The 25,198-nt window shown below is 39.2% G+C and overlaps 1 protein-coding gene across 3 annotated transcripts; it reads left to right on the top strand.

Annotated features, from left to right (window-relative positions):
• ZNF614 (zinc finger protein 614) lies at positions 1,036-24,980 on the top strand. 3 transcript variants are annotated; one of them, XM_018062937.1, is made up of 5 exons: positions 1,037-2,067; positions 17,348-17,540; positions 20,045-20,171; positions 20,670-20,765; positions 21,107-24,980. In XM_018062937.1, exons 2-5 carry the CDS (start codon positions 17,523-17,525, stop codon positions 22,624-22,626), a joined length of 1,761 nt encoding a protein of 586 aa, XP_017918426.1. In that variant the 5' UTR covers positions 1,037-2,067; positions 17,348-17,522; the 3' UTR covers positions 22,627-24,980. The 3 variants fall into 3 exon arrangements, with proteins under 3 accessions (XP_017918427.1, XP_017918426.1, XP_013827056.1); XM_013971602.2 differs by having other exon boundaries at positions 1,037-1,972; XM_018062938.1 differs by lacking the exon at positions 20,670-20,765 and having other exon boundaries at positions 1,036-2,067.

Genomic DNA, 25,198 nt, shown 5'->3' on the forward strand with positions numbered 1-25,198 from the left:
ATTGTACCTAAGAGCAAAATACTGTTAACGATATATTCTCCTCCAAATTTTAAATGCAGGTAAGTATATTTTTTACAAAAGAAAAATGAGACAAGTCTATAAACTTATATTCCCTACTCATAAGCACAAACCCTAAAGTAATCCAAGCTAAATATTTAACCAATCAGAATTTTCAAAAAGACAAACGTTTATGGTTTGTTCTCATAAAAGGATCAAAATATATATACTATCCTGCCGATACTTTTTATCTTCTGAAGAATACTTCAGTTCAGTTGCTCAGTTGTGTCCAACTCTTTGCAACCCCATGGACTGCAGCAAGCCAGGCTTCCTTGTCCATCACCAACTCCCAGAGTTTACTCAAACTCATGTCCATTGAGTCAGTGATGCCATCCAATCATCTCTGTCGTCCCCTTCTCCTCCTGCCTTCAATCTTTCCCAGCATCAGGGTCTTTTCAAATGAGTCTGTTCTTTGCATCAGGTGGCCAAAGTATTGGAGTTTCAGCTTCAGCATTAGTCATTCCAATGAATATTCAGGACTGATTTCCTTTAGGATGGTCTGGTTGGATCTCCTTGCAGTCCAGGGGACTCAAGAGTCTTCTCCAACACCACAGTTCAAAAGCATAATTCTTCGGTGCTCAGCTTTCTTTATAGTCCAACTCTCATATCCACACATGACTACTGGAAAAACCATTTTCCTTATTTATAGTAACAATCTTTAAATATTATATACTGTTATACTGAGTGGATAGCCCATAATTTACCAAAGCATCTATTACTGTACACTTAGGCTTTTCCTTTGTTTGTTAAAAAAGCCTCTGTGGTTAATAAAACTTTTTACCAAATAAATTGTAGGAATCAGAATTGCTGGGTCAAAGAATGAAAAATTTAAATTGGATCTAGGTTGCCTTCTAAAAGAATCATCTTTAAACCCTCTAGAATTAAACTTCCCATGCCTACATAAAAATAACATTTTAAAGCATTGTTTTTTTTTCATTTGTGAACTATGCCAAGTATGATAATTGCATGATCTCATAATTTTACATTCTCAAATGCCCCACTGTCACCATTTACTTTTTAAAACACATAGTTCACACATTTTCACCTCATCCACTTACCCACTAGATGTCGCTATGTGTCCATCCCACTCGGATCTTAACATTTTTATCGAGATACACCTCTAGCTATTCCCCCGGTTTAGCCAGTGGCAAAGAGGCGGACGCGACTGAGCGACTGAACTAAAGGTAAACAATCTGCTTGAAATGCAGATGCCCAAGGTTCGATCCCTGGGTCCGGACGATCCCCCGCAGAACAGTGTTCTTGCTTGGAGAATCCCATGGACAAAAGAACCTGGCAGGCTACAGCCCATGGGATCGCAAACAGTCGGACACGACTGAAGTGACTTTGCATGCACACCTTTACAAAAGCTGTTAATTCTTCTAAACTACATAAGCCTTTACCCACTCCACATTTAACTGCTATCTCCACAAACCTAGGATTATAAGTGACCACTACTTTTGTCAACTCAAGTGGCCGCTGCTTCTCCAGAGAGGTCGCAGCTTCTGTCTTTAATCTTCCCAAGTTACCGGGCGCCTGAGCCCTTTCCGTCGTACGGACACCTGCCTTCTAAGACGGCCGTGCCCGTCGGGCTCTAGTTCTAAAGTTCACAAAGGGCGCTACAGTTTTTCTTTTTGTCTCAGCCGGCTGAACTCGCCACGTTGTCCTTGGAACTACATTGACCTCTGAAATCTTAACGCAGTTAGTACAGAATGGTTGGTCATTCCTTGCAACCAGGAAGCAAAAGCATTGAGGGTGCCAGGAATGATTTCATTTTCTTCCCACAGCCGTTACGGCTTGTCTCGTCAGAAACGCCGTGGTGGGTGGGGTCATGTTACGTCATAAAGCGGAGTCCGCTGACGGAATCCGGAAATCCGGCAGCGCTCCAAGGTCGTTGGCTGATAACCTGAACCAGCAGGTATGCGTCCCGAGGGACCGTGAAAGGCGTCGGTAGAGACAGCGGGCTCCAGCATTCTGTTGCTGCCAGTGGTATCTGGACGGGTTTGGGATCAAGTGAGTCGGGTTCTGGGCTTGTATTCACGGCCTGTGGGGTCTGTGAAACCGGAGCATGTGTGAAGGACCGTAATTGGGATTTTATTTAGATTCGGCCTCAGAGACTACTGGGAGTTAATGATGAAGCCTTTGACAATCTGTGATTAAGAGTCTGAAGAAATCATTGACCTAAGGTCCAACTCAGTCAGGGTTTGGATCGCTTTGCTTGTGAGGCTCCGTGATTGCGAACTGTGATGAAAGTTTGTATCGGTGAACGCGATATCTTGTCCTGGTTAACCTGCGACTCTGTTAGAGACACCTGGGTTAGGGGCTGTCTCGGTTTCTTGGTCATGTTTGGAGTTTAATCTGGCATTTAGACGGCCTGGTGGGGGCTTTCAGTATTTGAGGAGGTCCGGGGTCCCTGGAGAATCCGTAGGATCAGGGGCGAATGCCGGAAACAGACTTGAAGGCTGCATTTCCCCAGTTAATCCGAATACAATTCTCTCCTTGTAGTCTGTCCTCCAAGTGAAGTCGCTCAGTCGTGCCCGACTCTTTGCGACCCCGTGGACTGTAGCCCACCAAGCTCCTCCGTCCATGGGATTCTCCAGGCAAGAATACTGGAGTGGGTTGCCATTTCCTTCTCCAGGGGATCTTCCCGACCCAGGGATCGAACCCAGGTCTCCTACATTGCAGGCAGACACTTTAACCTCTGCACCAACACGGAAGCCCTGTCTGTCCTCAAGGACCCTACTAAAAACTTTGGCTCCCCGCATCACCACTGTTCTCACCGTCCTCACAAAATTCAGTGTGGTTGATGCAGTTATAAATTTACTGTTTTTAATGTAATCTAATATAGTTTCCGTTCCTCTTGTACCCAAGTTTATTATACTTTCGGATATTTCCACCTAGGGTCATTCTTACTCAAGTAAAAGCTTCTCCCTTACCCTATATTCTGTTCTACAGTGCGAATTTTTTTAATAGGTGGTTTTATATCAAAGGAGATTTTTTTTTAACTTTTTGGATTATCTGTGTAAGCATGATAGGTGACTGTATTGCTTAATTTCTCTGTTCTCAACACATTTGCATCTGAGATATTTATACTTTCTAAAAATAGTTCCAGTAGTATCAACTCAGGTTGGTGAACCACTGGCATGGTGTCTGGAATCAAATGTATTCAAAAATGGAGGTAGTGTTGACATACAGTATTCAAAAGTATTGGATTATAATTTCATTAATCCATTTTGACTTTCTGATTACTTCTGATTCTACCACTTCACTTAAAAATTTATGGTGCCCTTTTTTTTCTACCCCCCCCCCCCCCCCGAGATTTCTGGCTACTTTTATTTCTTGGTGAACTCTTTTCCTTGACCTTCTTTTGAAATTTCAGTTGATGGGTTCTTTCTTTGGTTGTTGTTTTTTTTTTTACTGTAGAAAAGGAAGTCTTTTTTAATTGTACTTTTATTTGCTGTAAAATTCATTAAGTACAAATATACATATCAGTACTTTGAATTTCTACAGTTACACAGTTCAATTTTAAAACATTTCTCACCCCAGAAATTTTCCTTGATTCTCTGTGCACTCAAGTTTCCACTCCCATATACTCATGAAAGTATCAACACCATGTAGACAGTGAACATACCTGTCATCTTGAAAAGTTTCATTGTGTTCCTTTTTAATCTCTGCCTGTCATATTCCGAACACCTTTCCAAGCAACCGCTGAACTATTCAACCACCAATCTATTCTATGTTACAATAGGTCACTTTATATTTTTAAAAACATTTTGGTAAATTGAATCATACAGTGTACATTCATTTTCATTCTAACTTGTTTCATCAGCATTCAGTTCAGTTCAGTTCAGTTGCTCAGTTGTGTCTGACTCTTTGTGACCCCATGGACTGCAGCATGCCAGGCCTTCCTGTCCATCACCAACTCCCAGAGTTTACTCAGACTCATGTCCATTCAGCCGGTGATGCCATCCAACCATCTCATCCTCTGTCGTCCCCTTCTCCTCCTGCCTTCAATCTTTCCCAGCATCAGGGTCTTTTCAGATGAGTCAGTTCGTTGCATCAGGTGGCTAAAGCATTGGAGTTTCAGCTTTAGTATCAGTCCTTCCAATGAATATTTAGGACTGATTTCCTCTAGGATGAACAGGTTGGATCTCCTTGCAGTCCAAGGGACTCTCAAGAGTCTTCTGAAACACCACAGTTCAAAAGCATCAATTCTTCGGTGCTCAGCTTTCTTTATAGTTGAATTCATATCCATACATGACTACTGGAAAAACCATAGCCTTGATAGACGGACCTTTGTTGGCAAAGTGATGTCTCTTAATATGCTGTCTAGGTTGGTCATAACTTTTCTTCCAAGGAGTAAGCATCTTTTAATTTCATGGCTGCAGTCACCATCTGCAGTGATTTTGGACCCCCCAAAATAAAGTCTGACACTGTTTCCACTGTTTCCCCATCTATTTGCCATGAAGTGATGGGACCGGATGCCATGATCTTAGTTTTCTGAATGTTGAGCTTTAAGCCAACTTTTTCACTCTCCTCTTTCACTTTCATCAGGAGGCTCTTTAGTTTTCTGCTTTCTGCCATAAGGGTGACGTCATCTGCATATCTGAGGTTATTGATGTTTCTCCCGGCAATCTTGCTTCCAGCTTATGCTTCCTCCAGCCCAGAGTTTCTCATGATGTACTCTGCATATAAGTTAAATAAGCAGGGTGACAATATACAGCCTTGACGTTCTCCTTTTCCTATTTGGAACCAGTCTGTTGTTCCATATCCAGTTCTTTTTTTTTTAATATAAATTTATTTATTTTAATTGGAGGCTAATTACTTTACAATACTGTATTGGTTTTGCCACACATCAACATGAATCTGCCACGGGTGTACACATGTTCCCCATCTTGAACCCCCCTCCCATCCCCTTTCCCATACCATCTCTCTGGGTCATCCCAGTGCACCAGCCCCGAGCATCCTGTATCATGCATCGAACCTGGCCATATCCAGTTCTAACTGTTGCTTCCTGGCCTGCAAACAGATTCCTCAAGAGGCAGGTCAGGTGGTCTGGTATTCCCATCTCTTTCAGAATTTTCCACAGTTTATTGTGATCCACACGGTCAAAGGCTTTGGCATAGTCAATAAAGCAGAAATAGATGTTTTTCTGGAACTCTCTTGCTTTTTCCATGATCAAGTGGATGTTGGCAATTTGATCTCTGGTTCCTCTGCCTTTTCTAAAACCAGCTTGAACATCAGGAAGTTCACGGTTCACGTATTGCTGAAGCCTGGCTTGGAGAATTTTGAGCATTAATTTACTAGCGTGTGAGATGAGTGCAGTTGTGCAGTAGTTTGAGCATTCTTTTGCATTGCCTTTCTTTGGGATTGGAATGAAAACTGACCTTTTCCAGTCCTGTGGCCACTGCTGAGTTTCCCAAATTTGCTGGCATATTGAGTGCAGCACTTTCACAGCATCATCTTTCAGGATTTGAAATAGCTCAACTGGAATTCCATCACCTCCACTAGCTTTATTCATAGTGATGCTTCCTAAGGCCCACTCAAATTCGCATTCCAGGATGTCTGGCTCTAGGTGAGTGATCACACCATCATGATTATCTGGGTTGTGAAGATCTTTTTTGTATAGTTCTTCTATGTATTTTTGCCAGCTCTCCTTAATATCTTCTGCTTCTGTTAGGTCTCTACCATTTCTATCCTTTATTGAGCCTGTCTTTGCATGAAATGTTCCATTGGTATCTCTAATTTTCTTGAATATTTTGAAATTCATCCTTATGTGTATCCATAGTTCCTTTTTGTTGGTCTGTATTCCATCGTGGAATGATTAGTTCATTCATTAAGTCACCTGTTGGTGGCTAGTTGTGTTTCCAGTTTTTAGTTATTACAGATAAAGCTTCTATGAACACTCATGTTCAAGTCTATATTTATATGTTTGTCTTTCTCCTGAGTAAATTCCCAGTGGTTGAATGGCTAAATCCTGTAGTAGGTGTATATCTAACTTTTCAAGAAACTGCTAAACTGTTTACTGAAATGGCTGTACTTTATATCCAGGAGAAACAGATGGGTGGCTGTTGGGTGTCTCCACATTTTGTATAGTTTTTCTTTTTAATTCTAATAGGTATGGAACAGTAGCTTGTGGTTTTAATGTTTATTTACCTAGTTATGGCTAATGATCCTGAGCATTGTTTCATGTGCTTAGCGGCCATCTGTATATCTTCCTTGAAGTATCTGTTCAAGTCTTTTGCAATTTTCTTGTGTTTTCTTGTTGATTTTTGAGAATTCTCTGTATATTCTGAATACAGATTCTTCCTTTACCAGTTACTTGCTTTTCAAAGATTTTCTCCTGGTCTTTGACTTGACTTTCAGTATTCTCTTAACAATATGTTTTGAACAGCAGAAGAATTTAGCTTTTATGTAGTCCAGTGTCTGAACTTTTTTTAAAGGACTCATTCTTTTGATGTTGTGCCTAAGAATCTAGGTACAGCTACACCTAACTACAAGTTCAGAGGATCTTCACCGGTTTTTTTCTTCTAGAAGTTTTGGAGTTTTTTTGGGGGGGGTTCATTTAGGTTTATTATTATTTCATTATGAAATATGAACCTATTATTCCATTAGACTTATTATACATTTTGAGTTATGTAGCTGGTGTAATGTATGTGATAACTTACAGTGAACGATGTCAGATTTGTGATCTCCGGAGAAGAAGATTTAGCTTTGGGACCAGAGACCAGGCTTGATCACTCAAGAGTTTTTGTGTAGCAGAGTTTTATTAAAGCGAGAGGACAGAGAAAGCCTCTGACATAGACATCAAAAGGGGGCAGAGAGTGCCCCCATTGCTAGTCTTAGCAAGGGAGTTACATACTTTTTTCAATTGGTTATTAGAGTAAATCAAAAGAATGTCTCAGGATTGTAAAGATCTTATCAGACCCATTCCCACCATTTTCATGTTAAGATAATGGGATTAGAACTAACAGTAGAAAGGTCTTACCAGACCCCCTGCCATCATATACATTTTAAGATGACAGGATTAGTCATTATTCTCAAGGAGGAGAAACATGTCCTCAAGCAGGATACATTGTTATATTGCCTAAGACAAAGCAATATAGAAAAAAAGCCTTTGTCCTTTTCTCCTACTTCACAACTCCAGACCCCTCTCTCCTCCTCTGGGACCCCGGACTTTTTATCAACCTACCTAGGAGTTGACTCTCTCATATGGATCCAAGTTCTTTTCTTGTTGATATAAATTTATGTTTGTTCCAGAAAACATTTGTTGAAAAGGCTTTTCTCCACTCTATTGTCTTTGCTCCTTTTTAAAAATGTCATTTGGCCATATATATGTGGGTCTTTTCTGAACTCTAATCTGCTCCACTCATTTGTCTACATTGACATGGATAACACCCTGTCTTGATTACTGTAGCTTGCTATAAATTCTTGAAGTCAGGTAATGTCAACCCACCAACTTTGTTCTTTTTCACAGTTTTTTTTTTTTTTTTCTTTTTTCTGTTCTAGATCTTTTACACTGCTATTTGTATTTAAAGATCAGGCTGTCGGTTTCTATAGAAAAACTTCTGAAATTATGACTAGATAGAATTGTATTTTTAAAAACTAAATGGCCTCATATAGTGAATTGGGAAATATCCTCTTCAATTCTATTCATGGGTGATCTAGTGAATGTATATAATGCATTTCATATATAAAATCAGTTATTGGAATTATTTTCCGTTTGAGACTATGGTGAATAATGTTGCTACGTACATTCAGGTACAAGTTGGAAATGTTTTCATTTCTGTTTGTTAGATTCCTCTGACTGGTTCCTAAGCAGGTGTTTTACAAAGTTTGAAAAGTGCCTATACCAGTTTACCATTATTGTATGAGAGCTTAATTTCTCCTCATTCTCATCAGCATTTACAATTATTAGTCTTTTTATTATCATCTTTCTAGTTGGCATGTAGTAGAATTTCACCTTATTTCCCTAGTGACAAATAACGTTGATCATCTTCTCCTGTGTTTATAGACATTCATAGGTCTTCTTTAGTGTAATATAGTGTAGTCTTAGTCTTTTCCCTTTTTTTGCATCCAAGAAAATGATTTAATTTTTCCATTTGTCCAGGTCTTCTTTTGTGTCCTTCATTAGTATGTATTCTAAAGTTTTGTTCCTATTTTTCCACATTTATTACTTAGCATTGGTTAGTGTTAGATATTTTTAAATGGCATCATTATCTACTTTACACTCTTAATGGTTCAGATCATATACATAACAACATCTACTAATGATTTCTGCATATTAAGTTTTCAATTCCAATGCCTTACCAAATTATAAAATCACTGCAGATGGTGGCTGCAGCCATGAAATTTTAAAAGTCGCTTACTCCTTGGAAGAAAAGTTATGACCAACCTAGATAACATATTCAAAAGCAGACATTACTTTGCCAACAAAGGTCTGTCTAGTCAAGGCTATGGTTTTTCCATTGGTTATGTATGGATGTGAGAATTGGAATGTGAAGAAAGCTGAGTGCCGAAGAACTGATGCTTTTGAACTGTGCGTTGGAGAAGATTCTTGAGGGTCCCTTGGACTGCAAGGAGATCCAACCAGTCCATTCTAAAGGAGACCAGCTCTGGGATTTCTTTAGAAGGAATGATGCTAAAGCTGAAACTCTAGTACTTTGGCCATCTTATGCGAAGAGTTGACTCATTGCAAAAGACTCCGATGCTGGGAGGGATTGAGGGCAGGAGGAAAAGGGGACAACAGACGATGAGATGGCTGGATGGCATCACCGACTCGATGGATGTGAGTTTGAGTGAACTCCAGGAGATGATGATGGACAGGGAGGCCTTGTGTGCTGCGATTCATGGGGTCGCAAAGAGTCAGACACAACTGAGCGACTGAACTGAACTGATAGTAGTTCCTCAGTTGATTTTCTTAGGTTTTCCATATATACAATTATATCATCTACCAATAGCAATATTTATTATACCCCAATTATTTCTCTTTTATCTAACATAGTCTATGGGTCCCAGAATATCAATCCCATAAATTCAGAGACATTTGTTACTTTGTTATCTGCTTTGTTACAAAGAAGGAAATGAAATAGTGTTTGTCACAGAGTATATGCCCACTAAATATTTGAATTAAATGAACTGCATAGTCTAGCAATTCCAGTATAATGCTCAGTAACAGTACTGACAGTGGGCACCTGGTCTTGTTCTTGACTTCAGTGGGAATGTCTGATTCAAATGTATTATTATTTCATGTTAAGTATCTTCCTATTCCTATTCTTTTGAGCATTTTTATCTGAAATGTTTTTTTTAAAAATTATTTATTTTAATTTGAGGCTAATTACAATGTTGGGGTGATTTTTGCCATACATTGATAGGAATCAGCCATGGGTGTACATGTGTCCCCCATCCTGAAGCCACCTCCCTCCCCATCCTATCTCTGGGTTGTTCCAGTGCACCGGCCCTGAGTGCCCTGTTTCATGCATCAAACTTGGGCTGGTGATCTATGTCACATATGGTAATATACATGTTTCAATGCTATTTTCTCAAATATCCCACCCTTGCCTTCTCCCACAGAGTCCAGAAGTCTGTTCTTTATATCTGTGTCTCTTTTGCTGTTTCACATATAGGGTTGTCATTACCATCTTTCTAAATTCCATATATACGTGTTAATATACTGTATTGGTGTTTTTCTTTCTGACTGACTTCGCTCTGTATAATAGGCTCCAGTTTCATCCACCTCATTAGAACCTATTTAAATGAGTTCTTTTTAATAGCTGAGTAATATTCCATTATGTATTTGTATGTACCATAGCTTTCTTATCCATTTGTCTGCTGATGGGCATCTAGGTTGCTTCCATGTCCTGGCTATTATAAACACTGCTGCGATGAACGTTGGGGTACACGTGTCTCTTTCAATTCTGGTTTCCTCGTGAGTATGCCCAGCAGTGGGATTGCTGGGTCATATGGCAGTTCTATTTCCAGTTTTTTTTAAGGAATCTGCACACTGTTCTCCATAGTGGCTATACTAGTTTGCATTCTCACCAACAGTGTAAGAGGGTTCCCTTTTCTCCACACCCTCTCCAGCATTTATTGTTTGTAGACTTTTTGATAGCAGCCATTCTGACCAGCGTGAGATGGTACCTCATTGTGGTGTTGATTTGCATCTCTCTGATAATGAGTGATGTTGAGCATCTCTTCATGTGTTTGTTAGCCATCTGTGTGTCTTCTTTGGAGAAATGTCTGTTTAGTTCTTTGACCCATTTTTTGATTGAGTCCTTTATTTTTCTGGTATTGAGCTGCATGAGCTGTTTGTATACTTTGGGGATTGAGTCTTTGTCAGTTGCTTCATTTGCTATTTTTTCTCCCATTCTGAAGGCTATCTTTTTACTTTGCTTATAGTTTCCTTTGTTGTGTAGTTTCCTTCTTTCAAGGAAACTATCCAAGTCTTTCCCCTTTTCTAAAAATAGGTTGTTTGGTTAACAAACTGCATTTTTTGAGTTGTTTGGATATTGTGCATAGAAGTCCTTTATCAGATACATGGTTTGCAAATTTTCTTTCTCAACTTGTAGCTTACCTTTTCCTTTAGCTTTATAGTGTCTTTTGATGTGCAAAAGGTAATACAAGTCCAGTTTATCAGTTGTCTTCTTTTATGGTTTGCTGATATGGTGTTGTGTAAGACTTCTCTGCCTAACCCAAGGTCATGAGAAATTCCTCATGTGTTTTCTGAAAACTGTGTGTATATAGATATAAATAGATAAGGATATGACTTTATTTTTTAAGAGGAGTTTTAGATTCACAGCAACATTGAGTGGGAAGTGCAGTAGGGATACTGAGAGAGTCAATTTCTAGGCAGGTTGGTAAGAAGTCCAGGGTTCCCCCACACATGCACCCACCGACGCCCAGGAGGAGAAAGGGCTCTGGGGCTCTCAAGGAGAAAAGGACAAATGTTTTTTCCTTCCTTGCTTTCTCGTAGTCAATATAACAATGTATCTTGAGGGTATGTTTCTCCTTAAAAGAACCTTCTGACTAATCTTGTTATCTTAAGATGTATGTTGTGAGAGTATGCAAAAGTAGGAAGTCAAGAAACACCTGGAGTAACAGGCAAATTTGGCCTTGGAATGTGGAATGAAGCAGGGCAAAGACTAATAGAGTTTTGCCAAGAAAATGCACTGGTCATAGCAAACACCCTCTTCCAACAACACAAGAGAAGACTCTACACATGGACATCACCAGATGGTCAACACCAAAATCAGATTGATTATATTCTTTGCAGCCAAAGATGGAGAAGCTCTATACAGTCAACAAAAACAAGACCAGGAGCTGACTGTGGCTCAGATCATGAACTCCTTATTGCCAAATTCAGACTTAAATTAAAGAAAGTAGGGAAAACCGCTAGACCATTCAGGTATGACCTAAATCAAATCCCTTATGATTATACAGTGGAAGTGAGAAATAGATTTAAGGGTCTAGATCTGATAGATAGAGTGCCTGATGAACTATGGAATGAGGTTCATGGCATTGTACAGGAGACAGGGATCAAGACCATCCCCATGGAAAAGAAATGCAAAAAAGCAAAATGGCTGTCTGGGGAGGCCTTACTAATAGCTGTGAAAAGAAGAGAAGCGAAAAGGAAAGGAGAAAAGGAAAGATATAAACATCTAAATGCAGAGTTCCAAAGAATAGGAAGAAGAGATAAGAAAGCCTTCTTCAGTGATCAATGCAAAGAAATAGAGGAAAAGAACAGAATGGGAAAGACTAGAGATCTCTTCAAGAAAATTAGAGATACCAAGGGAACATTTCATGCAAAGATGGGCTCGATAAAGGACAGAAATGGTAGGGACCTAACAGAAGCAGAAGATATTAAGGAGAGCTGGCAAGAATACACAGAACTGTACAAAAAAGATCTTCACGACCCAGATAGTCATGATGATGTGATCACTAATCTAGAACCAGACATCTTGGAATGTGAAGTCAAGTGGGCCTTAGAAAGCATCACTACGAACAAAGCTAGTGGAGGTGATGGAATTCCAGTCGAGCTATTTAAAATCCTGAAAGATGATGCTGTGAAAGTGCTGCACTCAATATGCCAGTAAGTTTGGAAAACTCAGCAGTGGCCACAGAACTGGGAAAGGTCAGTTTTCATTCCAATCCCAAAGAAAGGCAATGCAAAAGAATGCTCAAAGTACTGCACAATTGCACTCATCTCACATGCTAGTAAAGTAATGCTCAAAATTCTCCAAGCCCAGCTTCAGCAATACGTGAACCGTGAACTCCCTGATGTTCAAGCTGGTTTTAGAAAAGGCAGAGGAACCAGAGATCAAATTGCCAACATCCGCTTGATCATGGAAAAAGCAAGAGAGTTCCAGAAAAACATCTATTTCTGCTTTATGGAATATGCCCAAAGCCTTTGACTGTGTGGATCACAATAAACTGTGGAAAATTCTGAAAGAGATTTGAATACCAGATCACCTGACCTGCCTCTTGAGGAATCTGTTTGCAGGTCAGGAAGCAACAGTTAGAACTGGGCATGGAACAACAGACTGGTTGCAAATAGGAAAAGGAGTACGTCAAGGCTGTATATTGTCACCCTGCTTATTTAACTTATATGCAGAGTACATCATGAGAAACGCTGGACTGGAAGAAACAAGCTGGAATCAAGATTGCCGAGAGAAATATCAATAACCTCAGATATGCAGATGACACCACCCTTATGGCAGAAAGCGAAGAGAAACTAAAAAGCCTCTTGATGAAAGTGAAAGAGGAGAGTGAAAAAGTTGGCTTAAAGCTCAACATTCAGAAAACGAAGATCATGGCATCTGGTTCCGTGACTTCATGGGAAATAGTTGGGGAAACAGTAGAAACAGTGTCAGACTTTATTTTGTGGGGCTCCAAAATCACTGCAGATGCTGACTGCAGCCATGAAATTAAAAGACGCTTACTCCTTGGAAGAAAAGTTATGACCAACCTAGATAGTATATTCAAAAGCAGAGACATTACTTTACCGACTGAGGTCCGTCTAGTCAGGGCTATGGTTTTTCCTGTGGTCATGTATGGATGTGAGAGTTGGACGAGTGCCGAAGAATTGATGTGTTTGAACTGTGGTGTTGGAGAAGACTCTTAAGAGTCCCTTGGACTGCAGGGAGATCCAACCAGTCCATTCTGAAGAAGATCAACCCTGGGATTTCTTTGGAAGGAATGACTGAGCGACTGAACTGAACTGAACTGAACTGAATCTTGTTATCTTAAGATGTATGTTGTGGGAGTAGGTCTGGTAAGATCTTTCTGTTGTTCTAATCTTGTTAATGTAAGATGTATGTTGTGGGAGTGGGTCTGGTAAAAGTATATAAGGCCTTAATAAGACTAGCCGGGGGCACTCTGCATCCCCCTTTGAGTGTCTGTGTCTCTCCCTTTTCAGACTTGAATACAACTGCTACACAAAAGCTCTTGAGTTATCAAGCCTGGTCCCTGATCCTGAAGCTAAATCTTCTTCAGAGATCATGAATCCGAAACCATTCACTGTAAGCTATGAATACCATACCTTTGTGCCCCAACGTATGCAACCTTCCCCACTGTCAGCATCCTGCCCCAGAGTGGTGAATTTGTTACAGTCAATTTACGTACTGACTCATTATCACTCAAAATAAATAATTCACATTAGGTTCACTCTTGGTGTTATATGTTGTTTGTGTCTTGACAAATGTAAAATGACGTGTCCACTGTTTAGTGTTATACAGAGTGTTGTACTGCTTTAAAAAGCCCTCTGGATTCTGCTTGTTCATTCTATCTTCCCTCCAACTCTTGGCAACTACTGATCTTTTTACTGTCTCCTTAGCTTTGCCTTTTCCAGAATGTCATTTACAATAGTTGGAATTGTATAGTGAATAGCCTTTTTATTTTACTTTATTTTTTTTTGAATAGCCTTTCTAGATTGGCTTCTTTCACTTAATAATAGGTATTTTAGGCTCCTCCTTGTTTTTTCATGCTTTGATAGCTGGTTTCTTCTTAGTGCTGAATAATGTTCACTCATTGGATGGATAAGTCTGTGATATATACCTATGATCAGGTTTCTGTCCAGACATGAATTTTCAGAGTATATATATAGTTTTGTAAGAAACTGCCAAACTGTCTACCAGAGTGGCTGTAACAGTTTGCCTTCTCATAAGCAATAAATCTGTTGCTTCATGTACTCTTTAGCATTTGATGTAGTCATTAATTTGAATTTTGGTTATTCTAATAAGTAGGTAATGGTATCTCATTGTTCTTTAATTTGTTATTTCCTAATTACATATGATGTAATTTCCCAATTACACATGTTTTCATTTGCTTATTTGCTATCTGTGTATCTTCTTTGGTAAGATGTCAGTTCAGGTCTTTTGCCTATCTTTGTGTTTTCTTATTGTTGAGTTTTTAAGAGTTCTTTGTGTATTTTGGATAGCAGTCTTTTATCTTGCAAATATTTTCTCCCAGCCTATGGCTTATTTCTCAATTTCTGGAAGTAGTTTGTATTTTTAGCTATTACATTTAAATTTATCTTATTATTTAATTGGAATTGGATATTCAGTTGTTTCAGTATATTTGTTGGAAAGACCATCTTTTTCCTCATTGCTCTAATCTTGCACCTTTGTTGAAGATCATCTGTGTTGTTATTGTTCAGAGGCTGAGAAGTGTCCAACTCTTTGCAACCCCATGGGCTATAGCCCACCAGATTCCTCTGTCCTCCAGTATCTCCTGGAGTTTGCTCACATTCATGTCCATTGAGTTGGTGATGCTGTCTAAACATCTTATCTTCTGTCACCCCCTACTCCTTTTGCCTTCAATCTTTCCCAGCATCAGGATCTTTTCCAATGAGTCAGCTCTTCATATCAGGTCGCAAAATTATTGGAGCTTCAGCAACAGTCCTTCCAATGAATATTTAGGGTCGATTTCCTTTAGGATTGACTGGTTTGATTTCCTTGCTGTCCAAGGGACTCTCAAAAGAGTCTTTTCCAGCACCACAATTCATAAATATCAGTTCTTTGGCACTCAACGTTCTTTAATTGATATAGTCCAACTCTTACATCCTTACTTGACTACTGGGAAGACCATAGCTTTGACTATACAGACCTTTGCTGGCAAAGTGATGTCTCTGCTTTTTAATGTGCTAAGCTTGTCATAGCTTTTCTTTCAAGGGCAAGTGTCTTTTAATTTCATGGCTGCAGTCAGCACCTGCAGTGATTTTGGAGCCCAAGAAAAGAAAATCTGTCAACACTTCCACTTTTCCCCCTTCTATTTGTACTAAAGTGATGGGAGTAGGTGCCATGATCTTAGTTTTTTTAATTTTGAGTTTCAAGCCAGCTTTTTCACTCTTCTCTTTCACCCTCATCAAGAGGCTCTTTAGTTCCTCTTCCCTTTCTGCCATTAGAGTGATGTCTGCATATCTGAGGTTGTTGATATTTCTCCTAACAATCTTGATTCCAGCTTGTGGTTCATCCAGCCTGGCATTCATTCAGTTCAGTACAGTTCAGTCGTGTCCAACTCTTTGCGAACCCATGAACTGCAGCACACCAGGCCTCCCTGTCTATCACCAACTCCCGGAGTCTACCCAAACCCACGCCCATCGAGTTGGTGATGCCGTGTAGCCATCTCATCCTCTGTTGTCCCCTTTTCCTCCTGCCCTCGATCTTTCCCAGCATCAGAGTCTTTTCAAATGAGTCAGCTCTTCGCATCAGGTGGCCAAAGTATTGGAGTTTCAGCTTCAACATCAGTCCTTCCAATGAACACCCAGGACTGATCTCCTTTAGGATGGACTGTTTGGATCTCCTTGTAGTCCAAGGGACTCTCAAGAGTCTTCTCCCACACCACAGTTCAAAAGCATCAATTCTTCTGTGCTCAGCTTTCTTTATAGTCCAGCTCTCACATCCATACATGACCACTGGAAAAACCATAGCCTTGATTAGACGGACCTTTGTTGGCAAAGTAATATCTCTGCTTTTTAATATGCTGTCTAGGTTGGTTAGGACTTTCCTTCCAAAGAGTAAGTGTCTTTTAATTTCATGGCTGCAGTCACCATCTGCAGTGATTTTGGAGCCCAGAAAAATAAAGTCTGACACTGTTTCCACTGTTTCCCCATCTATTTGCCATGAAGTAATGGCACTGGATGCCATGATCTTAGTTTTCTGAATGTTGAGATTTAAGCCAACTTTTTCGCTTTCCTCTTTCACTTTCATCAAGAGGCTCTTTAGTTCTTCTTCAATTTCTGCCATAAGGGTGGTGTCATCTGCATATCTGAGGTTATTGGTATTTCTCCCAGCAATCTTGATTTTAGCTTGTGCTTCCTCCAGCCCAGCATTTCTCATGATGTACTCTGAATATAAGTTAAATAAGCAGGGTGACAATATACAGCCTTGACGTACTCCTTTCCCGATTTGGAACCAGTCTGTTGTTCCATGTCCAGTTCTAACTGTTGCTTCCTGATCTGCATGCAGGTTTCTCAAGAGGCAGGTCAGGTGATCTGGTATTCCCATCTCTTTCAGAATTTTCCACAGTTTATTGTGATTCACACAGTCAAAGGCTTTGGCATAGTCAATAAATCAGAAATAGATGTTTTTCTGAAATTTTACCATGGCTTTAAAGTAAACGTTGAACTAGATTAGTATAAGCATTCACCGTAATTAGCATAGCATATTCTAATTCACACCATAAGCATTCACCACATGATTAGCATAGACTGTATGGCCCTAGCCTCTCAGGTAAAGAAAGACATTCTTAATCAGGCCTGACATTTTGAGGGCTTAGAGGTTTCCTGCCAGGAACTAAGGGCAAATCTCAACCTCTATTGGGCAAGATTCATCCTTTTAATACACAAAGAGAAGTAAGACAACCTTAAAGATCAGCTTCATGCTATCCTCTTGAAACTGAAGTGTGTGTACCCACTGAGCATATAAAAATTTTTGGAGTGGTGTAAGGGTACACATGCATTTTACAGATAGAGTGTCCAGATACTTGGAACCTTCCATGTGTTCTCTTCCATAAACTTGATCTGCCCTGAGCTTTCATCAGGCTCTGAGGTATCATGCTCTGCTTATGCTTTCCCTCTTCCCCTTTAATAGTCATGCCACTTCCTCTTTACAAAAGAAAGCCACACCTTTCACCTATTCATAACCTTGTCTTATTGCCTCAGAGTATGAAAGCCTCTAGGGTAGCAAATAAAGGAACAGCTGGAAATACTGAGGTTCCTTTAAGGATAAGTGCATATCGACAGTGACAGTGTTTGGGCCGAGAGGAAATGTACACTCAAAGTCAGTTTGCTTTTCAGCCCACAGGCTCTCCAGGAGAAAGAGTGAGGGAAGAAAGAGGTTTTTGAAGTTGGATATCGTCGTTCCAGGGGACATCTTTAAGTGAACACCAAGATTTCTGTCTTTAAGAATGACACAGTAAATGCAGAAGAGACAGAAGTCAGAATCCATGTTACTATTTCCTGAGCACAGAAGATGATGATCAAGGCCCAGGTGATTTTTTGTTATATCTTTCCTTTATTGTCTAATAGATTTGTGGTAAGCTGAAAAAAAATAACAGCTCAACTCAGCGTATAAATTGGGGATGATTGGCTGGGGAGAAATTAATTTGGACTCTGAATTCAGAATCAGGACAAAGTGAATCAGGAATATATTGTTCATAGGGGTCGCATCAGATGATTGGTATTAGAAGAGAATGTGTGATTTTGGTGGAGCCTGTGGATTTTATCTTAGCAGACATCACAACCAGAAAAACATGAAAAGCTCCATGATACATGTTGACTATGAGGAGAGAGCAGATCAGCTCTCTGGGGTTTTCAATGGCTTATGTCACTTAAGTGAATGGAGTGATACTCCTAACAACATTGGTGACTCTGAGGGGCTCCCCACTGGCCTGGTACCAATCACACATCTAAAAGAAAGATGAATGTAGTTTACTGAAGAGCATTACCTATATAGGTATATAAAATTCCATGAGTTTCATAATCATCCTCAAGAAAGCGAGTTGTAAGATACGGATGTAATGAACAACATGATGGCTATAGCTAACACTGCTGTATGATATATAGGAAAGTTGTTAAGAGCAAATCCTGAGTTCTCATCACAGGGAGAAAAGCTTTTTCCTTCTCTTTTTGTTGTATCTATGCGAGAAGATAGATGTTGACTGAACCTGTTGTGATAATGATTTCACAATATATGTAAATCATATTATCATGCTTTACATCTTAAATTTGTATGGTGATATATGTCAGTTATTTCTCAATAAAACAGCCATTGGAGTTTGATAGAAGTGAAATATTTAACCTTTGAAATGATCAAATAACAATCCAACCTATGTTTTGGTGAACAGTGGTGGAGATTCACTCTGAGTTTGAGAAATAGATTCAGTGTGAAATATGCAAGCTTCACTGATAATAGCTCAGCACTCCTTGACCATGATCCAAGGCTCAGCTGGGGATGGATACACTTCTGAGTTCACTTACGTAGTTATTGGCAGAATTCATTTCCAGAAATCAAATGAAATCCTTAGTTTCTATCTGCTTGTGTAAGACCACTATGAGTTCCTTATCACATGGGCCTCCCAACGTGCCATCTTGTTTCGTCAAAGTCATCAACAGACAGATTCTGTTAGCAAGATGGAAATCATATATATAGCCTAATTTAAAAATGCATGTCTTGATTTTCCTGGTGGTTCAGAGGTTAACCCTCCACACTTCCATTGCAGGGGGGTGTGGGTTCAAGCACTGGTCAGGGAACTAAATCTCACATACCATGCAGACCAAAAAAATATATATATATATTAAAATTGGTATCACAGCATTTTTGCTGTATTTTGTTTTTTAGAAGCAATTCAGCCCATGCTCAAGGGAAGGGTACCTCATGGGGTCATGAGTACCTAGTGTGTAGTAAGGAATTTAACTGACTTTTGTCCCTAATTTCTGGGAGGTAAACTCTAAAGCCTTGGAATTACCCGTGTGTTGAGAATGTCTTGTTTTTCATCCCAGATCACTGCAACCACACTTTATAGTTTATGCTATGAGGTGACTCATGTGGGCCCTAGAGGATTTGTGCTAATAAGACAATTCAAGGTGAGGGCTGTCCATGCCCCAGAGACCAGCCGTGTGATTAGAGGGTTGTGGGGTTCAGCCATGTGCTCAGTGATTCAGTAAATCATGCATATTTAAGGGAGCCTCAATAAAAATTCTGGACACTGGACTTTAGGTGAGCTTTCTTGGTTGGCAGTACTCCTGAGTACTGTCACACAGTGTGGCTGGAAGGAGAGAATGCTGCCCAGGATTCTATGGAGTCTTGTGTTTCAGTACCAAGCAGTGTCATGTCTGACTTTTTTGGCACAAAAATCAGAACTTTGAAGATAATATTCCATGTTTTTTGCGTTCTGTTGTAGGTCATCTATCTTTTGTGTCTGGATGCTTTTATAGTTCCCTTTTGTATTTTGTGTATTATAGTTTTAGTCTGATGTCCCTACCTAGAGATTTCCTGCTTGGAATTTGTTGGGATTCCTGAGCCTGGGGTTTGGAGAGTTTAATCAGTTTTGAAATTTTTCACCTTTAGATGTTGGAATACTGCTTCATTACTATATTTCTTCTTTGTTTTTGTTTTCAAATCTTCCTAATCAACTAATTTTTTTTCTTTGCTGCAGATGTATCTTGTATAGTTTCTGCTATTTTTTACATGTATTAAAAACATTATCTTGTAAATTTCAGATGTGGAGTCTGTTCAGAGTTGATTCTTATATTGGCTGTGAAGTTTCATGGTAATGTAGGACTGTTTTATTTGTTCTGATGTCATTTGCATATTATGCAAATAGGTAGGCGCTAAAATATATACATAGAAAGATAGGATTTTGCTTTTAACTGAAATGTATTTGAGAAAAGTATATTGATGCAGGAGGTATGGTGAAAATCAGAATAACTTCTCTCATGTTTCTTCCATATTGATAAAAGGAATTCACATCATACAGGACTTTATTATTATAGGAATTGCTGACACTGGAAGATGTGGCTGTGGAGTTCAACAGGGAGGAGTGGCAGCTCCTGGATTCTTCTCAGAGAGACCTATACTGGGATGTGATGCTGGAGAACTATAACAATTTGGTGTCACTGGGTAAGGATGACTCCCAATGTCATTTATGAGGTGTCGAGTCACTGGACTTTTCTCCATCACCTGATGAAAGCTTTGCAGCCCCTGTGGTCTTCCAAAGAGTTAGATTTTTTGTCCCCTGGCTGGCTCCAAAGAGGTGTAATCTCCTGTACCTTGAAAGAGAACATTGGCTTTGCATACAAGAAATTTTGTTTCTAAAATGCAGTATTTGGCAAGGGTGGAGGTAAGGGGGGAGGGCGGAGAGGGAGGCTTAAGAGAAAGGGGGTATATATGTATCCACATAGGTGATTCACATTGTACAGCAGAAACTAACACAACATTGTAAAGCAATTATATGCCAATTAAAAAAGTAGAATCTAATAAAATGTGATATGCTTAATAGGAATCCAGTAAAGTTAAAAATTCAGTAAATGTTAAATAAATAAAATGCAGTATTTTCCCATCTTGACATACCATAACCCAGTTCTTGCATCTAAGTCTTTTATCATTTCTCATGATCAGGATATCAAGGTACCAAACCAGATTTGCTTTCCAAGTTGGAACATGGAAAAGAACCATGCATAATAGAAAATGAAATGCAGAATAGAATTTGTCCAGGTGAGTGAGTTAGAATCAGCAAGGGGAGTGACCATGGAAGTCATATTCTAGTTCCTTCTAGAGAAGGAGTCACAGCTGTGAGGGTGACTGAGGCACCCCCTCAACAGCTGTTCCCCATATTCATCTATCCAGATGAGAACTCTTTCTGGGTATTTAGCTTTAAATATATTCCTTGTCTCTTTTTGGATCTGATATTCATTCACTTCCTCATACATCTTTATAATTTTATACTGTGATTACATGGTAGATAATAAAGAGCACCCCTACACACCATGTCATTTTTTAAGCCTTTCATCCCATACCAGTCTCATGAAATAATTGATCATCTCCTTTTTTCTTAGGAATTGGGAAAGGTGACAGTTATTTGCCAGAGCACTCTCGAAACCAAAGATTTCTGAAGAGCATGCAACAGTGCAGTGAACAGAATGCATTTAGAAAGAGTGTTCATTTGAGCAAAACACATTTCACCCTAGTTCAAGATTGTATATTTAACTTACATAGAAAAGCTTTGGAATCAAGCTTAAGTTTAGTTAACCAGAAGAGCAGCTATGGAATAAAGAACCCTGTGGAGTTTAATGGAGATGAGAAATCCTTTCTACATAGTGATTATGGACAGTTGTATTCTGGAATTATATTTCCTGAAAGTACAGAACACATTAGCGCTCAATTCCAAGTCCTTAAGCATCAGAGGACTCACAAAATAGAGAAATCTCTAGCCTGTGTTGAAAGTGAGAAGCCATGCAGCAGGAAATCTCAGCTTATTTCTCGTGAGAGTGTTCATACTGGAGAGAAACCCAGTAGGGGTGGTCCATGTGAGAAATCCTTCTCCAGAAATGTCACATTAACTAAAGATCAGAAAACTCAAACACAAGACACATCCCACTTAACCAGTGCACCCAGAAAAGGCTGTACTGTGAAGAGCAGCTCTCCTGTACATCACCAAACCTGCACAGGAGAGAAAGCCTATGTATGCAGTGAGTGTGGAAAAGGCTTCACCATGAAGCGCTATTTGATTGCACATCAGCAAACTCATAGTGGAGAGAAACCTTACGTATGTGGTGAATGTGGAAAAGGCTTCTCCGGGAAGAGTAATCTCACTGTGCATCGGCGCACCCACACAGGGGAGAAGCCCTATGTATGCAGTGAGTGTGGGAAAGGCTTCACCATGAAGCGCTATCTTGCTGTACACCAGCGAACTCATACCGGAGAGAGACCATATTTGTGCAGTGAATGTGGGAAAGATTTCGCTGTGAAGAGTAATCTCACGGTACACCTGCGATCTCACACAGGGGAGAAATCTTACATATGCGGTGAATGTGGGAAAGGCTTCACCGTGAAAAGTAATCTCATGGTACACCAGCGAACTCACACGGGAGAGAAATCTTACCAGTGTAACGAATGCGGGAAAGGCTTCACCACAAAGCTCACTCTTATTATACACCAACGAACTCACACAGGAGAGAAACCCTATGAGTGCAATGAGTGTGGTAAAGCCTTCAGTCAGAAGATATGCCTCATACAACATGAGAGGTGTCACACGGGAAAGACTCCTTTTGTATGTACTGAGTGTGGAAAATCCTATTCCCACAAGTATGGTCTCATTACCCATCAGAGAATTCACATAGGAGAGAAACCCTATGAATGTGATGAATGTGGAAAAGCCTTCACCACAAAGTCAGTACTCAATGTCCATCAAAGGACTCACACAGGAGAGAGACCGTATGGGTGCAGTGATTGTGAGAAAGCCTTCTCCCACTTGTCAAACCTTGTGAAACATAAGAAAATGCACATCAGAGAAATGGGTAGATCCAGTCAAGTTGGAAATGCCTTTAACAGAGAGTCCCAGATCATTTATGAGTGAACCAAAGCCCCATTAATGCAATGATTGGGGAAATGCCTTTTGTGACAGCTAAGACTTTAAACATCAGTGCCTCTAGCAGAGCAGAATGTAATCATGGGACCACCTGTTATCAGATGGGGGGGCCATGAGGAGATGAAAGGGTTTGCCCAAGAGATAAACTCAGTGAAACCCAGTGAATATCGTAAATGTAGTAGTGCCTTAATGATCCTACCTCACATTTTCTGTTGGTGAAAACATGTTGGAAAAGCCCTTGATATGTTCAGGGTGGAGATGACTTGGGAAAAACTTTCTGGCTTCATTATATATCTGAAAAGTATGTATTCCATACACACTTGGACAGATTTTGTGAATGCAGAGACTAGAAAAGTCATCAGTGGGAAGATAGACTTTATTATCAGGGATTGTTGTTGATCATCAGTGAACTTATTGTAGAAATATGATTTAGAAAAGAAAAATGCGATGACCATGGGAATGTCTTTACCCAGAAAGAAGATCTCAGTGAGTGTCAGAGGTCACATTGGAGAAATATTTTTAAGAAGACAGTATATATGGCAAGATTTCAGTGAAGCATTCTGCTTCATCATTTGTCAGGGAATCATATAGAAATTAAAACTTTTAGGAGCATGCTAAAGGTAGAGTACCTTTAGTTAAATATTAGTGGACTTACAAAGGAATGAATTTTTATGAAAATAAATGAGTGCTTTTTGTTACAAATGTAACCTCATCAGACATCAGATGATGCACCCGAGTCTTGTTTCTGATTTTCTTGTGAATAATTCCATAGTTTTGTGTTATATATTTTTTAATGTGGACCATTTTCCAACTCCAATTGAATTTGCTACAGTATTGCTTGTGTTTTTTTTTTTTTTTTGCAAGGGATATGAGATCTTAGCTCCCCAATCAGGGATCAAACCCACACCCCCTGCACTGGAAGGCAAAGTCTTAACCACTGAACCACCAGGGAAGTTCCAGTAATTCCATAGTTATAAATAACAGTTTTATGCTTTTATCACTGATTGTTACTGCAAGTGTTCCATGCCTACCCCAATATGTGATTAGCTCTTATTTTTCTTTGGCTCCAAACTAATTATAAGCATACTGAACTTTTTTAAAAAGGAAATGAAATAGGAATACACATTTGCAGCTTGCTTAACTAAGTTTATAAATAAAACCAAATATTTTATAAAACCGCCTTCAAAGTTGTTTTTATAAAATGGATAACTTGAGATCATTTTTAACTTATAAGAAAATGCAAAAGTAGTCCAGAAAATTCCCTTGTATACTTTATGTAACTTATCCCCATTAAAACATTTTGTGTAACCATTAACTCAGGCTTTGGAATTTAGATTTCACTAGATTTTTTACATGAAATTTTAAATAGTTTTTTTTTTTTTGGAATTCTAAGCTGCTTTATTACATTCATAGATTTTGTGTAACTGCTGTTTCCAGAACATAAAACTTTAATCAACACAGACACCCTCAAGCTACCTTTTTATGGTCACTCCTATCCTAACCTACCTCTGGCAACTATGTGTCAGTTTTCCATCAATATAATTTTGTCATTTGTGAAATTAATTTTTGTAACTGGATTTTAAACATTATATATGTTGTATTTATACAAATTTATAATTTTTTTTATTAATAAGGGCCATGTAATCTTTTTATTTTTTGTCCCTCAGGAAATTGCTCCTAAGACTTTTTTGAGTTGAATTGCTTGATTTTTATTACTGAGTAGTATACATTATTGGATGTACCAGTTTGTTTATCCATTAACTCTTCAGATAAATTTGTATTGTTTCCTGGTTTCAATTTTTATAAAGAAAGGTGCTATAAATCTGCATCCAGGGTTTTGGACGGACATAAATTTTCATTCCTCTGTAATAAATATTCAGATGTATGATTATTGGGACATAAAGAAAGTTGTGTTTAGCTTTAAAAGAAACTACCAAACTCGCTTCCAGAGTGACTTTACCAGCAGTGTATGATATCCACTTGTTCCACATCCTCTCTGGCACTTGGTATTTTCAGTATATTTTAGTCATTCTGCTAGCAACACATGATTCAATTGTTCATCCTTACCAGCACTTAGTATTGTGATATGTTACATTACCCATTCTATTGGGTTTGTAGTCATATCTGATCTTGAGCTTGCATTTCCCTCATGGCTAACGATGTTCAATCCCTCACAGCTAATGATGCTCAAACGGTATAATGATGTTTGTACCATTTGACCACCTTCACCATTTCTGCCCTCCCACCCCACTTTCAGCCTCTGGCACACAATCTGTTCTTTATTATTTATAAGTTTGGGTTTGGGGGGGGGGCGTTCTACAAATAAAAGAGATCATAGAATATTCAGCTTTCTTGGCCTGATTTATTTCACTTAGTATCCCTCATGGTTGCAAATGGCAAGATTTCCTTCTTTTTATGGTTGAATTTCTTTATCCATTCATCTGTCCATGAACACTTAAGACTGGTTCCATGTCATGGCTGTTGTAAATAGCACTGCCCTGAACATTGTAACATCATATCTTTTCAAGTTAGAGTTCTTATTTTGTTCCAGATATATACC

The sequence above is a fragment of the Capra hircus genome, chromosome 18 (genome assembly GCF_001704415.2).
Source record: "Capra hircus breed San Clemente chromosome 18, ASM170441v1, whole genome shotgun sequence".
NCBI lineage: Eukaryota > Metazoa > Chordata > Mammalia > Artiodactyla > Bovidae > Capra > Capra hircus.